Source organism: Rhinoraja longicauda, chromosome 25 (assembly GCF_053455715.1).
Source record: "Rhinoraja longicauda isolate Sanriku21f chromosome 25, sRhiLon1.1, whole genome shotgun sequence".
NCBI classification, from domain to species: domain Eukaryota; kingdom Metazoa; phylum Chordata; class Chondrichthyes; order Rajiformes; family Arhynchobatidae; genus Rhinoraja; species Rhinoraja longicauda.
In genome coordinates, this window is record NC_135977.1 from 29,768,517 (window position 1) to 29,783,804 (window position 15,288).

The 15,288-nt window shown below is 40.7% G+C and overlaps 1 protein-coding gene across 3 annotated transcripts in view; it reads right to left on the reverse strand.

The window, feature by feature from the left end:
- The window catches only part of LOC144605997 (mediator of RNA polymerase II transcription subunit 13-like), a 207,036-nt gene that overhangs the window by 13,886 nt on the left and 177,862 nt on the right, over positions 1–15,288 (reverse strand). For all 3 annotated transcript variants that reach the window (XM_078421739.1, XM_078421740.1, XM_078421738.1), the window contains 6 exons: positions 9,083–9,259; positions 4,393–4,616; positions 3,999–4,191; positions 2,935–3,403; positions 1,414–1,633; positions 973–1,161 (listed from right to left, as the gene is read on the reverse strand). In XM_078421739.1, the coding sequence (XP_078277865.1) occupies positions 973–1,161; positions 1,414–1,633; positions 2,935–3,403; positions 3,999–4,191; positions 4,393–4,616; positions 9,083–9,259 (1,472 nt within the window). The remainder of the gene's footprint in view (positions 1–972; positions 1,162–1,413; positions 1,634–2,934; positions 3,404–3,998; positions 4,192–4,392; positions 4,617–9,082; positions 9,260–15,288) is intronic.

Consider the following 15,288-nt stretch of genomic DNA (forward strand, 5'->3'; position numbering starts at 1 on the left):
AATGCGATTAGATTCTTCCCTTTATTAAAAAACGCTCAAGAGAATACGAGTCACTTCATCACGGGCACTTAAATCAACATTGTACGAGAAAGTGTAGCAATCTGATTAATCATTCCCTTGTGCTGCATGGAATCAAAGCAATTAAATCAATAATGGATTAGAGTGTATTAGTCTGGATTAGCGGGTATTAGCTATAATGAGAGGTTGGACATTCTTGATTATTTTCTCTGGAACATCAGAATTTGAGGGGAGATCTGCTCGAAGGATATAAAATTATGAAAGGCACAGATAGGATAGACAGTCAGCACGTTAATCCCGGGGATGGGGCTGGATGTCAAAGACTGGAGGGCATAGCTTTCAGGCGAGAGGGGAATAGTTGAAAGATGAGTGTGGGGCAAGTGGTGGGTGCCTGGAGCACTCTGCCAGGGTGGGGGTGGAGGTAGATACAATAATGGTGTTTTAGAGGCTTTCAGATAGGCAAATGGATAGGCCAGGAATGGAGGGATATGGGTTACGTGCAGGCAAAGGAGATTAGCTTATCTTAGCATCATATTCAACACAGACATTGTGGAAGGGTCCCTGTACTGTCTGTGTGTTCTTGAGCCAACTGCAAATACTGAACATTTTATAACATATATGTATTAAAAAAACAGGCAAGGATGAGAAGCACATATTTTTTTACATACCTTATTTTACAACAGATATTTATGAATCAAACAAAGAGACAAAGGAGAACATAATGACCTAAGTTTAGGTGCAAAATGCAAGCAAGCATTGAAGGCAAGTAAAAAGTGAAATTCCAAAGCTAGTTATAAGATTAGAACAAAAGTAAACATTCTTAGAAATAATATTTCTTATAATATATTTTTAGACAGGATATTTAACTTGCATTGAACGCATCGCAAGATTATTGATGTGCAAAACGTAGTGCAAACCAAAAATTACCAATGGAAATTACAAACTAATACGCACCTCTGAATGCTTAAGGGTCATTTCTATTGTGGAAGCAGGACCAAAGCCAGTTAGTGATTTAATGTGGATCTGTGTGGGAAGCGGCCGTCTGCATTGAGTGTAAACTGAAAATGCCAGTGATTTTAAGTGCTGTATATAGAAACTGTGATCATCTTTCACTGGTTGTAGTAGATACTGGCAAGGCACAATCTGAAACAAAACAAACGTTTCAGCTTTCTATGCATCATGTCGTGAGGTAACAGCTTCATTCCAACTTTTCTTTAAGCAGATGTATGGCTAATTGCTGAAGCACAGCTTAAATTACATTAGAGAAAATCCTAGAGAAAGAAGATTAGTCTACACTGTGTCCCACATTAATGTGAAATGACGTTTAGAACAAAATTGAGCTGCTGTAGGACGCTCGCATTTACTGCATTAAAATATTATTTAAGTTTGAATTACCCGGACAGTGAATGCATTCCTCATATGCTCTGGCAGATTATCCAGCATCTCCATGTAGCACCGTAACAGACCTAGCAACGATCCACTTGTAAAAGATGTCTCTTCGTCGGAGGAATATGTGAAAGGATCAACAAGATAGATGACGACAGCTGGTGGATATGCATTGCTGTCAGCCGACTCTGGCTCAGTAGGAATTCCTATCCGTTCTCTTTCTGTAGTACTGCAATATTGAAACATATGGGCGTGAAATAAGAAAACACTGCTCGACTAATTTACAACCATCCTCCTCCCCCCCCCCCCCCCCCCCCCCCATGAAACATTTCTGCTATCAGTATTTCTCCCAGAACACAGCCATTCCTATGGAGCAGATACAACTCTCACTTTATTAATTGGCCCTGTTTCGTTCTGCTCTCATCCTACTCCATCTTTCCAATTGGTAAGGTTTCAATGACTATCTTAGCCTGTTTTACACTGAATGTGGCATCTGATAACAAGCTTAACTGAAGGATTAATGAAAGCCATCATTATGCATTTCGTAATCAATTTCACGCTGTGCAATTACTTTAAGTGTTTCTTATAGTCTAATAGGTAATTGCCATCAATTTTGCGAGTACATTTTGAATTTGTGAATTTAGCCATTTATCTCAAATGAATGCTCCACTAATTTCATGTCATATTTACTTCAAAAAAACATACCAATTAAGGCCCATAGTTCCAAATCCACAGCTCCCTGAAAGTGGTGGCACTAGCTAGAGTGGTAAAGGCGACATATGGTATGCTAGCTTCACTGGTCGGGGCATTGGGAATAAGAGGCAGGAAGTCATTGTGCAACTTTATAGGACTTTACTTAGACCAAATTTAGAGTATTGCTTGCACTTCTATTTGCCCCATTACAGGAATGTGGTTGAGGCTTTGGAAAGGGTTTAGCAGAACACTGTCTGGATTCGAGTATTAACTACAAGGGGAGGTTGGCAGAATTATTTTCCCTCGAATGCCGGAGTTTGCAGGGAGACTGGATAAAAGTATATAAAGTTATTACTGGCATAGACAGGGTAGACAGTCAAAATCTTTTCCCCCAGGATTGAAATGTCGAAGGCTGGAGGCCACAGCTTTAAGGTGAGAGGGGCAAAGTTTGATGTGCAAGGTTTTTTTTTTTTTATTAAATTAAGGATGGGTTGGGGGCCTGAAACACACTACTAGAGACGGTGGAGGAGGCTGCTATAGGAGTGGCGTTTAGGAAGCTTTCGATAGGCACGTGGATTTGCAGAGAACAGCAGGATATGTATCATGAGCAGATTTGTTTATCTTGACATGGGTTTTGGCACAGACATTGTGGGCCAAGAGCCTGTTCTGGCAGTGCACTGTTCTACGTTCTACCGTTCACAGTGCTTCAACTACAAAGATCCCAGTTTTAACATATTATGTAAAGTGAATACACTAATTCCTACCTCAACTTTTAAGAACAAAATCTATCATAATAAACTGTAACCATTCTTAATGATCATCTTACTTGATACCCACCTCTCTTGCACTTCCTGCTGCTGTGCTGAACTCAGGACATCCGAATCTCCACTTACACTGGGTGCACTCCCTTGAGGTCTCTCCGCACTAGTGCCCGAGCTACCACTCGGAAGGGAAGCAGATCCAACAGTCCCACTAAATCCTGCAGTGGATGAGGTTGTTCCTGTCTGATGCAAAACTGGGGTAGTGGTTGTGGTGGTGGTGGTGGTGGTGGAGGTAGAAGTGCAGCAGGTCCCTGTTGACCCACTTCCTACACCAGAGTTGCCAGTTGTTGCAGTGTTACTGCCAGTGCTGATTGTGGAAGTAACTGTCGTACCAGTTGTTGCCGGTGCAGAGGTACCTCCAGCTCCTGAAGATGGTCCACCAGCTGCAGGTGCTGCCTGTCCTTGGGTACCAGAAGATGCTGTTGGCTGGTGCTTTGGTGGAATCAGCAAGCTGTTATCCAGCTGAAGTGTAGCCAGGTAAGGTGCTAGACATTGGGGAGTAAACAGAACATTTCATTAGTGAATCTCAAGAATTAGGGCAGCGCAGTGGCTCCTGCTTTACTGCGCCAGAGACCCGGCTTCCATCCTGACTACGGGTGGCTGTCGGTCCAGAGTTTGTACGTTCTCCCAGTGACCTGCATGGGTTTTCTCTGAGATCTTCAGTTTCCTCCCACACTCCAAAAATTTACAGGTTTGTAGATTAATTGGCTTGGTATAATGTAAAATTGTCCCCCTAGTGTGTGTAAAATAGTGTTAGCTGCTGGTCGGTGCGGACTTGGTGGGCCGAAGGGCCTGTTTCCGCACAGCATCTCTGTACTAAACTAAACTGGTTTACAGTAATTAATATTACTTGCATCACCAAATAAATGCATACCAACTGTGGATTTTAAACATTAGCGTGTGGCTTTAAAAACACTTAAAAACTTATTGAATAGCTTCAGCATAATAGTAACTTAATCTTCCATAGTAAAAATGTAAATGAAATCAATGAATTGTAAATACTGAAGTTGGCATTCTTTGATGGAGGAACGTACCGATTAGCCTCTTCAGAATGCATGAACATTAATTTTAAATACTTACCCAAGTGGTGGCGACAAACTTGAGCGTAGAGCTTCAACTTGGCAAGATTGTCACTCTCATCATTAATCCAGGCTTGAGAGAACCAATCATCCACAGATTCATCTGCCAGCTTTTTTGCAGAACTTTGGCCAACCCGCATGATTCCATCTCTCAATACTTTGCAGATAGGTCTATGCTCACCAAGTCTGCAGGTCTGTCAAAATAGACGGTCAGCAAACATTGAGAATGTTTTGATCAAATGGCAGTCAGAAAATGAAAATACATTTGCTGCGATTTCTAGATTTGCTTGATGATACAATTATGCATGGCAAGAATTAGTTTAACAATAATTAAACTTGCAATTTGAAAACTGATTTTGTACACAGATTTTATGCAGTTAAGCATTTATTCTGACCTCATACACCGCACTAAGATCCCTGAAGAAATGTTTGGCTCCAGTGAGCAAGGCCTCATTTTCTGGACAAACCACAATGTAGGCTACGTCACGTTGAGAACCGTACGGTTCCAGAAGCAGCTTCTCCCAAAAGGGCAGTGCAAACGGGGAGATCATCAGGAAGTCTTTATCATAGCCCAGCAGCAGTGTGGGGATAGGGAGTGGCTCCGGCGACTCCTCCGCACCTAAACAAAAGATTACACCATACATTAATCTTTTGAGATCAGACAAGATGGGTGTCAATAGACAATAGACAATAGGTGCAGGAGGAGGCCATTCGGCCCTTCGAGCCAGCACCGCCATTCAATGTGATCATGGCTGATCATTCTCAATCAGTACCCCGTTCCTGCCTTCTCCCCATACCCCCTGACTCCGCTATCCTTAAGAGCTCTGTCTAGCTCTCTCTTGAATGCATTCAGAGAATTGGCCTCCACTGCCTTCTGAGGTAGAGTATTCCACAGATTCACAACTCTCTGACTGAATTTTTTTTTCCTCATCTCAGTTCTAAATGGCCTACCCCTTATTCTTAAACTGTGGCCCCTTGTTCTGGACTCCCCCAACATTGGGAACATGTTTCCTGCCTCTAACGTGTCCAACCCCTTAATAATCTTATACGTTTCGATAAGATCTCCTCTCATCCTTCTAAATTCCAGTGTATACAATAGAAACACTTTCATACCCCCTGGACTTTGTGCATTGAAAATAATATAGATTCACCAAACAGAACTTTTACCTCATTCAGAGTAAATTATTAAACAATCTTTACTGGCTATCACTGGATGATTTGGAAATGTGCAACATTACAAAAATTAATGTACCTCTTCAGTAACCTGCCTGTAAATGTAAACTGCCTGTGGCTGCCATTTCCACGAGCTGCACATTTTCTTAATTTTTAATCTACTTTGTACACAAACTCCACCACCCATATTACAGAATAATGCAAAGCATCAAGCCACTCGCATCAACTGATTTCTGCACCGCCTCAGTCTATTTTACTATGCTCTCACATGTATTTGACTTCGCCCATACGCCCACCTCAATTAATTCCAGCAGCAATATTTTACACATTTCAATCACTTTCCAAGTCAACAAACTATCTGATCTTTTACTTACAATGATCTCTAAGTTCTGGCATTACCCTTGTAATCCCATTGGCACTGGGCTACTATGTCCCATATGATTGCAAGGAGATTAGTGCCAAACCACATGGTTTACATGCAGTCTCCAACTCTATCAAAACAGGGCCAATTATGAATTCCTGTTGTGCTGCTAATGGTGGTGTTTTTAATAAGAGTTATGCCTATGCATGCAGTCCTCCTCTATTCTTTAACTCCATTTTATTTTTGTATAAGATGTATCCCATCTTCCTCCAAATTATTTTCTCACATTTATGCTTAAGTTCTTCGTCACCTGCCTCTGTTTTTTAAAGTACTACCGAATTCTTCCAGTACACTAGACTCTTAGTTTGAAAATTGACAAGAATTCTTGTTTCCATTTCCAAATCTTTCACACATTTAATTCATATTTTAGCGCTGTTGCTGATGGAATACAGCATCTTGCTTCTTTAAACTAAATAATTATCCTTCTACCCCTATTCATTTTCAAATGGAACATATCCATTCATCAATTTGACCCTAATTGTAAATGCATCAATTTTTGCCATCAACTTGCACTTAGTGAAAGATTATTGAAAAACATGCATTAAAAATATCAATGGCAATATTTTTTTATCAAAGAAAGTCTTGATCAAAGAAAGCCTTTAAGAATCAGCATTTCTTTTCCACATGTTTGAGTATACTTTAGCCTACTTTTTAGTATTGAATTCAGTAACCTTACTATCTCTATCTCAGAGACCATCCTAACTAGACTATGGTTCCCAGGTTTCACAAAATGCTGGAGTAACTCAGGAGGTCAGGCAGCATCTAGGAAAGAGGGAATGGGTGATGTTTTGGGTCGAGACCCTTCTTCCTGTGGTTCCCAGGTTGTTTTTTTTTGCAACCTAATTCTTGCAATGAAGGTAAATGGCAGTTTTCCAGAATACCTCCCTTTAAATTTGTTGATTGCTGGTAGGCTCATACTATCTGGACCTGGCAATTTATCCTCAATTTTCATAATTGGTCAATGTTCACAGTAACTACCCAAAACCTCTGCCATATCTGTGAAATCATATCAAGTTAATCCTAGGATAATGACGAGAGACAGGTGGACCACCTAGTTCACATCCACAGATTACTAGCAGGACAGGTAAGGTAAGGTAAGGTGATTCAGGGACAAGGGATACTTGCTTTTGTCACCAATTTAGTTTTTGTTTAGTTTTAGAGATACAGCGCGGAAACAGGCCCTTCGGCTCACGGTGTCCGCACCGACCATTGATCCCCGCACATTAACACTATCCTACACACACTAGGAACAATTTACATTTATACCAAGCCAATTAACCTACAAACCTGTACGTCTTTGGAATGTGGGAGGAAACTGAAGATCTCGGGAAAAAACCCCACGTGGTCACGGGGAGAACGTACAAACTCCGTACAGACAGCACCCGTAGTCGGGATCGAACCCGGGTCTCTGGCACTGTAAGGCTACGCCACCGTGCTGCCCAATCTTATTTCAAAACTACAAAATACTGAGAGCAAAGCTAGAGTGTACTGTTCAGCTCACCATTGTGGTAACAGAGTGTGATAGCACTATAAATAGCCCAGCGGAAATTGGCAGGGGCTGAAGTACATTTGTTACGAGAAGAGATGAACTTAGACAAAGTTGTTTTCTTTCAAACCAAGGGAGAAAAAGGTAAAATCTAATTGAGGTGTCTAAATCCCAGAGAGAGAAAGACAGAGATGGAGTAAACAAGAAAACACTCAATTCATTAGCAAAGAAATATAAACAATTTTTTAAAAGTTTAGAGATGAAGAGAAATCTTTTCACCCGCAGTAGTGGAATTCTAACTCAACCTGAAAGAATGATGAAGCAAAATCGTTCCTCATTTGAACTGAGAACTTTAGCTTAAATGTCTTTCTTTGATGGCATGGACACATCAGGGCAAATAAACCCACAGCAAGTTATGAGATTATGTTATCCATTCGTGACTCTATTCCTTTCATGTATCTATGCAAAATTTTAACATTTCATTTCATACGCCTCAATTATTTTGACTATAAATTCTGTCCTTCTGATGATTTTTCTCTAAAGGATCAGCTTACTCATTTATTGTATTTAGTGTGCAATTTCCTTTGAACAGATTTACCCTTTCGCATTTAAGATTCAAGATTTCCACTCGACACTGAAACTTCACGTATTCATGTCCTCCAGTAATGTTGCCTGACTCGTTGAGTTACCCCAGCACTTTGTGTCTCATTTCCTCAATCGTCTTTTCAAATATATTACTTTTGACTATCACGAGGACTTATTTGATCTCAACATTGACCTACTTTCATTATCATCAATTCAAAAAATGTTCTATTACTCATTTCTTTATCAATTACTTTTTCCACTTTCTGTTTGACCTTTTGTTTACTTTGGCACCAGTTGAGAAAAATAGTGTTCAATATATAAAAGCCTAATTCCCAGAGAGAGAGAGACAGAGATGGAGTAAACAAGAAAACACTCAATTCATTAGCAAAGAAATATAAACATTTTTTTCTGCTCCCTTCCTTCTGTGATGGGATAGAGCAAAGGGAGATGAAATCGGCAATGATTACTCAAGACTTTCTGCTCATATCAAAGAGTTGCCCAATTACTCTGTAGCTCCAACACTGCAAGTTATAAATCTTTTAACTTTATATCGCCTGCTGAAATGCATGGTTGAAATGTTAACTTTTACCCTCTAATACTGTCAAGATGCTGTATTTTATATTCCTTTTATTCCTTTACTTTTTTTAAAGTAGTATATCTACATCAAATATGTTAAATACAGTAAGTATACCTTTATCTTCCCTGTGAACATTTGTCATGATATCTTCTTTTTTAAAAATATTTTTATCCTGTTTTTTTTCTATAACTGGAATTAATCTAGTAGTTCCCGCTTCCAATATTAATATTGATGGAGTTTAAAAAAAACCAGATGCAGTTATCCTTTGCCCTCAGCTACCCGAATCTTTATTTGTTCTATCTCAGTATCAATGTTAATTTTCTATGAAATAGAATTCTTTCAACACAACTTTAATCATTTTGCGAGTCTTATCGATTCCAGTAATGTGCATACCCATACAAACTCCGCACTCCTGTATCCACCTATTCCTGCCATGCGTTGTCCTCCCTCTCCCCTCTTCCAGCTTTCTTCTCCCCCACTCCAATCTTGACACAAAGGTCTTGACCCAAAACGTCACCCATTCCTGTTCTCCAGAGATGTTGCCTGACCTGCTGAATTACTTCAGCAGTTTGTGCCCTATCGTGTACTAATCAGCACCTGCAGCTCCTTGTTTCTACAATTTTATCTACCCCTTTAAAAAAAAACAAGAAAACGCTTGAGCACAAAATCCGTAGTAATTTGTGCAACGATACACCAAGTCTCAACAGTAAACATAGCCTGCAATATTTAACATTTGGGTAGTTCATTTCATGATGCCCTTAACTAGCTAGGGAACTGAATCAACAAGCACCAATAGATTCACAAAACTGAACACCATATAAATATGAAGACAGATAGGTTTACCATAGGAGCCTCTTCCTATCTTGTGGAACTGCTGCCAGGTGAGAGGGCCTTGCACATGTTGGATGTTTTCCCATGTCCTTCCTGTCCGTTTCTTCTGAATGGCATCTTGTAGAAAAGGCTGCAGTGATAGCAGCATACGGACCACATCTTGGGATGACAGAATGCTTACATCCAGAACTGCAGAGAAGAAACTGTGTTATTGCAATGAGTCAAAGATCCAACCTGCTGTCAACAGTTGGATATGAAGTAACGCATCTAGCCTGAAAGGATGAAGAATCCCATCTTTCATATTTAAACTTTCCATTCTTCAAACTAAATATATCACTTCCAATTTCTTCAGTTTTGGAAAACATGACCCAATCTCCAAATTAGTTTTCTTCTCAAGCTCTTAAATGAAGTAGACCAAAGTAGTCTCCATCTTTTTTCTTCCTCCACCAGGTTTCCACACATTGTGTCGAAGTCACAAACGGATTCCTACGTGGCTGTAACATGGTGCATTATCTTTTGTCTGGAACCTCTGACACAGCTGATTGCACCACCCCCATTGTCTCCTGTACTGGTAGAACAAGATTGCCTTCAATTTTATTCATTCGTTGAAACCTTCATCCATACTTTTACTATCCCAAGACACTTGCTGTTCAAATGCTCCATTCAACAGATTTGTTCTTCTAACTTAAACTCCTAAACTTGACCACCTTGCATTTCAATGGTATCACTCCACATCCTAAATACTACAACATTTCCACTTCAGACCTCAGTTTTTCACTTAACTGGAAATAGTACAAATAGGAAATACACATGGAAAATGTGTTCAGATTTCTGGATGTCAGAAAAGGAAGATGGAAAATTTAGCATCTCTCATCATTGAATGATACGCACCCAGAGATGGCAAGTGCAGATTGGTAAAGGAAGAAGAAACACTCTTTCTATGCGAGGCAGTAACTTACTTGCACTTCCAAATTAGTATGCTGCATTTGGTTCACAACGTGTCCTCCTCTCCATTCAGGAGAACAAATGCCAAAAGGCAGCAGGTAGATTGAGTCAGTCTATTTCAGTATCAGAGCAGCAAGAGCAGATTTCAAAAGACAGCCGTTAGATTGATTGAATGATCAAAATTGGCTAATTGAGCAACAATAAAAAAGGCAAGATGTAGCGGAGTGGTCTATTGAGAGCGGCTGTGTTGGGAGAGAGACCGAGTTACAGGCAAGTGTGGGGCTTCGGCAAGGAGGCTGAGCAGATGGGAACTGGAGGTAAAGGTACAGTCTGCTGTTTCTTGTGTGTGATTGTTGTGCTTTTCTTTGCTCTTGGTCTTACTGCAGTGGTGATGGCAGGGCAGAATGGTGCAATGTCTCTCCTGTAGGAAACTGCTGGTGTTCCTGTTGACTACACCTGTAAGGATTGTGTCCATGTGCAGCTCCATCCACATCGCACTAGGGAATTGAAGCCGCAGCTGAACGGCAGAAAGTGGAATGCTTTTAACGGGTGTTCAGGGCATGCATGTTCCTGTTAGAGTGAAGGGCAAGGCAGGTGAGAGTAAGGAGGCTTGGACGACAAGAAAAATTGAGGCTTTAGGGTCAGGAAAAAGGAAGCTCTGCAACAGGAATTGCAAAGAGAAAAATACCAGAGAGCAAGAATATCGCTTTTCAGCATAGCAGTTCCAGAGAATATATTGACTGTCAGCAATGATACAGGTTGAAAGATCAGAACTATGCCCCAGCTTATGGAAGGCTCATTCAGAAGTCTGAAAACAGCAAAGAAGCTGTTCCCGAGTCTGGTGGTACGTGCTTTTCAGCTTTTGTATCCTATGCCAGATAGAAGCAAGGAAAAGCAGGAATAACTGGGATGAAAAAGATCCTTGATTATGTTGGCTGCGTTCCCAAAGCAGTGCGAAGTGTACAAGGAGACAATTGAGGAGAATCTGGTTTGTGTGATGGACTGGGCTACACCCACAACTCTGCAATTTAGTTTTGTCTTGGGCCAAGCTATTCGCAAACCGATCTGCGATTGTATGATTTCTAGGATGTATCTGCAGACGTTGGTATGAATTGTTAGAGATATGTCGAATTTCCTTAGTCCTCTGAGGAAGTGGAGGCATGGTGTGCTTTTTTGACCATGGCTTTAATGTGACTGGCACAGGACAGGTTTTGGTATTTACACCTAGGAACTTGAAGCTCTCAACCATTTCCACTTCAGCACCATTAATGTTGACTGGGACATTACTCCACCACACTTCCTGGGGTCAATAACTAACTCTGTCTTGCTGACATTGAGGAAGAGATTGTTGGCTTGATACCTTGTTACCAAGTTGTCCATCTCCTTCCTGTACACCACTTCGTCCCACCACAGCGGCAAATTTGTAGATGGGAGTTAAAGCAGAATCTGGCCACACAGTTGAGTGTGTACAGGGAGTCTTTAACACTCTTGACTCCAGTATAGTAAGGGGTTGTCCCGCCCCCTCCCCTGACATCAGTCTGAAGAAGGGTCTCGACCCGAAACGTCACCCATTCCTTCTCTCCCGAGATGCTGCCTGACCCGATGAGTTACTCCAGCATTTTGTGTCTACCTTAGTATATATAGACATGGTTAGTATAGACATGGGTCCAGAGGCCTGATTCTATGCTGTACAACTCTATGACTTGATAATTATGGGGTTATGGGTTAGGAACAAGATTAAAGATTTGGAATTGACACAATGCCAAATAACTTGAAGCATTATTATGCATTCAGAATCTCTTCCAAGGTAACTAGCTCAGGTAAACTAATCCAACGTTCAAGATTACTGTGGGGAGAAATGAGGGTGAAGAGGTGGAATGGACATGGAGACTGTGTGGCTAAATAGCATTAGACTCATTTCATTGCATGTACACACATGGATGCACTGATTGTACTGCTTCCAACCTGCAACATTATGAATTGCACCAGGTATATTTTTAGCTAGTGGAAAAAGCAGGTAATTAAATCAATTTATGAATTTTGACACCGAATTAGATCCTGACTGATCAGTAATTCATCCCCAAATGCCTGCCAAGTGCCTAAGACTCTCATCACAGAATAACTATAATCCACAATGTCCTTCTTACTGCACCCAGCAAATGTATCAAGGAATTAAGGTAACTCTGAGTTAAACATTGCAGGATTAATAGGATATATTCTGGGATCCTGTGAATGACCATGTAGGAAACAACAAACATGGATGGTATAAGCAAGAGCATCAATTACATAGAATCAACTTTTGATTTCAATACATAAATAGGCTTATCAAAAGTTTAAGAATAAACTCCTGATCATTAGGAAAAAAATTTAATCAAATATAAAAATCAAAGAAATGGAGCACAAATGTTTTCCATTCCAATTAAAAATGATCTTAATAGTATCCGCAGATATTTCATCCTTGCCTATCAGAACACTATATGAAATATACACCATTGTATTTGTGTATAAAAAATAAGGAAAAGAGCCGAGCGCTTGCGTACAACAGGGGTCAAAAATTTGGAAAATGTTTGAAAATTTACACACAAAATTACCAATTTCAAGCCTCTGAGTGCATTTCAGAGTAAAAACAGACATTACAAAATAATGTGAATATGTCATTGTACACTAATAACATTTAAGTAAATTCGCACATTAATTGAAAATCAGCCCAAAAAGGTGGTAATTGGCTTTTCTACTGTGTTTTATATTTAAACCCAGTCTTAATTAATTTAGTTATATAATCTTGCACTTAAATTTAATATTTACTTATCACAGTTCCACCACTGATTTTCTGGCACTCTTGGTTCCAGAGCTTTGCTGGTTTATCCAGGCGGCCAAGGAAGTCGGCTATGGGGATAGATTTGCTGGCTCCAGCTGGGCTGGTGGAGTTCCAGAGTCCTGGCCGCAGGTTGCAAATTCAACCCACCGATCGGCTGTGGAAGTCGCGATGAGGTTGAGATTGGCTGCCTCGCCCAGCCTAGGTGCCATATTTTCAGGTACACTTCCAGGGCGCCGGGGGATTTCCCACGGAACCTCCAGCGACCTCTAGCGGCCGAATTGACAAATTGGTCCTGGAAGTCCCGATGAGGTCGAGATTGGCTGCCTTGCCCAGCCTAGGTGCCACATTTCCGGGGAGACCTCCAGGGCGCGCGGCGGGGGGGGGGGGGGGGGGGGGGGTTTCTCACGGAACCCTCGCGACCTCTAGCGGAACCTTACTGTTCATTACGTCCTCCATCGTTTTTTTTTTCTTTCTTTTTTTCGATCTGATTTCTCTGTTTATTTGGCAAAGTGAAAAATGTGGAAACCATGCAAAAAGCGCGGAAAATGGATTTTAAAAACACGGGAGTCCGCGGAAAATTCACATGCCTGAAGGGCCAAATGGCCTCCTCCTGCACCTATTTTTAATAGTTAAAAAAAAAAAGAAGCATTTGACACCCTTTCTAGCACTGTCATTTGCAATATTGCTTTTGGGAAAGGGATGGTACACATTCACAATTGTGGAAAGCTGCAGCGTTGCACACACATGCTCATAAATGCGGAGAACCACCAATTCAAGGTTTAGGACATGTGCAGGAACGTAAGTAGCAGGTATCGTTACTTGGTTTCGTTTCATCCCTCAATAACTTGCTCAATGACAACTATTTCTGGAAGCCAAACTTCTAAACCTCAAATGTCCCCAGTGGATTAAAAATTCAACACAAAGTAAAAACATAACACTAAAAGTTATATAACCCGTCATCTTCTCATCATTCAATAACATAATGCTGATCTTGGCATTAACACTTTCCTGCCTGATCCCTAAAATCTGCCTACAACCTACATTAGCCTATATCAACCAGGTGCACATGATGATATTCTGCTCTTCTTGGCCAAGTATGTAATTGTAATAGAGGGATTACAATGAAGACTTCACTGAATGGATGAAGTGCCATTCTGAGGGCCCCACGATGATTCCCAGAATTGGGGTTTTGTTGCATGAAGAGAGATTGAGCAGATTGGAGCCATACGAGTTTAGGAGGAGGACATGAGATCTTGTTGAAGCATGAAGTTCTTACAGGGCTTGACATGCTGGATCAGGGATAAGATTTCTCCCCACTAAGATGACTGGAGCCATGTGTCGTATCCCCCAAATAAAGGTTTACTATTCAGGACTGAGAGGAAAAGAAAATTCTTCACCCAGAGGTTTTTGATATTCGCTGCCTCGGGAGGCTCAATCTGTTGAGCACATTCACGTGAAGGATATTAAAATAAGGAATTCTGATTCAAGAAAGTACTGCAAGAAAGTAGCAATAAGGCAAAAGGGTCACGGTAATTTTATCGAAAAGCAGAAGATGAATGAGGGAGCAAATAGACCACTCCCGGTTTTATCTTCTGTTAAAATATTTTCAAAACTCTGCCTCATTAGCTTTCTGAGTTGGAGAATTAAAAAAAACTCATGTCTACATGAAAGTTATCCCTCTTCATCTCAGGCTTAAATAAAGGACCCCTTATTTTGAAACCACATTTGCACCCTATGAACTTGCATGAGGAGATGCATCTTCAGTGCTGATCCTGTCAAGTCCCCTCAATTTTATTTTAATGTTTCCAAGAGATCATCACTTATTGATCTAAACTCCCATAGAGAGAGGTGCAACCTTCTCAAACATTACTATAAAAAAAATCACCTTCAGGAATCAATCAGGTTACTCCTTTGTGAAATGTCCCCAATGCAAAAGCATCTCTACTCAAATAAGAAGAAATCTATGTCTTACATTGACACAAAATGCTGGAGTAGCTCAGCGGGACAGACAGCACCCCTGGAGAGAAAGAATGGGTGACGTTTCGGGTCGAGACCCTTCTTCAGTCTGAAGAAGGGTCTCGACCCGAAACGTCACCCATTCCTTCTCTGCAGAGATGCTGCCTGTCCCGCTGAGCTACTCCAGCATTTTGTGTCTATCTTCGATTGAAACCAGCATCTGCAGTTCCTTCCTACTACACAAGGAAATCTATATGTCGTACTCCATTAGTCTCACCAGCAATACCAAAATGAGAATAAAATAAAAAAGACAAGATAATTACTTTGAATTGTTTGTGACATGACATATTGAGAGAGGCACTTCCTTCTCCAAAAGAGAAATCCTTTCATGTCTTGGGGAAAGAGGCAATTTTGATAAATTGATAACTACCAATAACCGTATTCTTGACTCAGTGGGGAGGAAAGGTTAACAGTAATTTCTGACAAAGCAATGCGTATT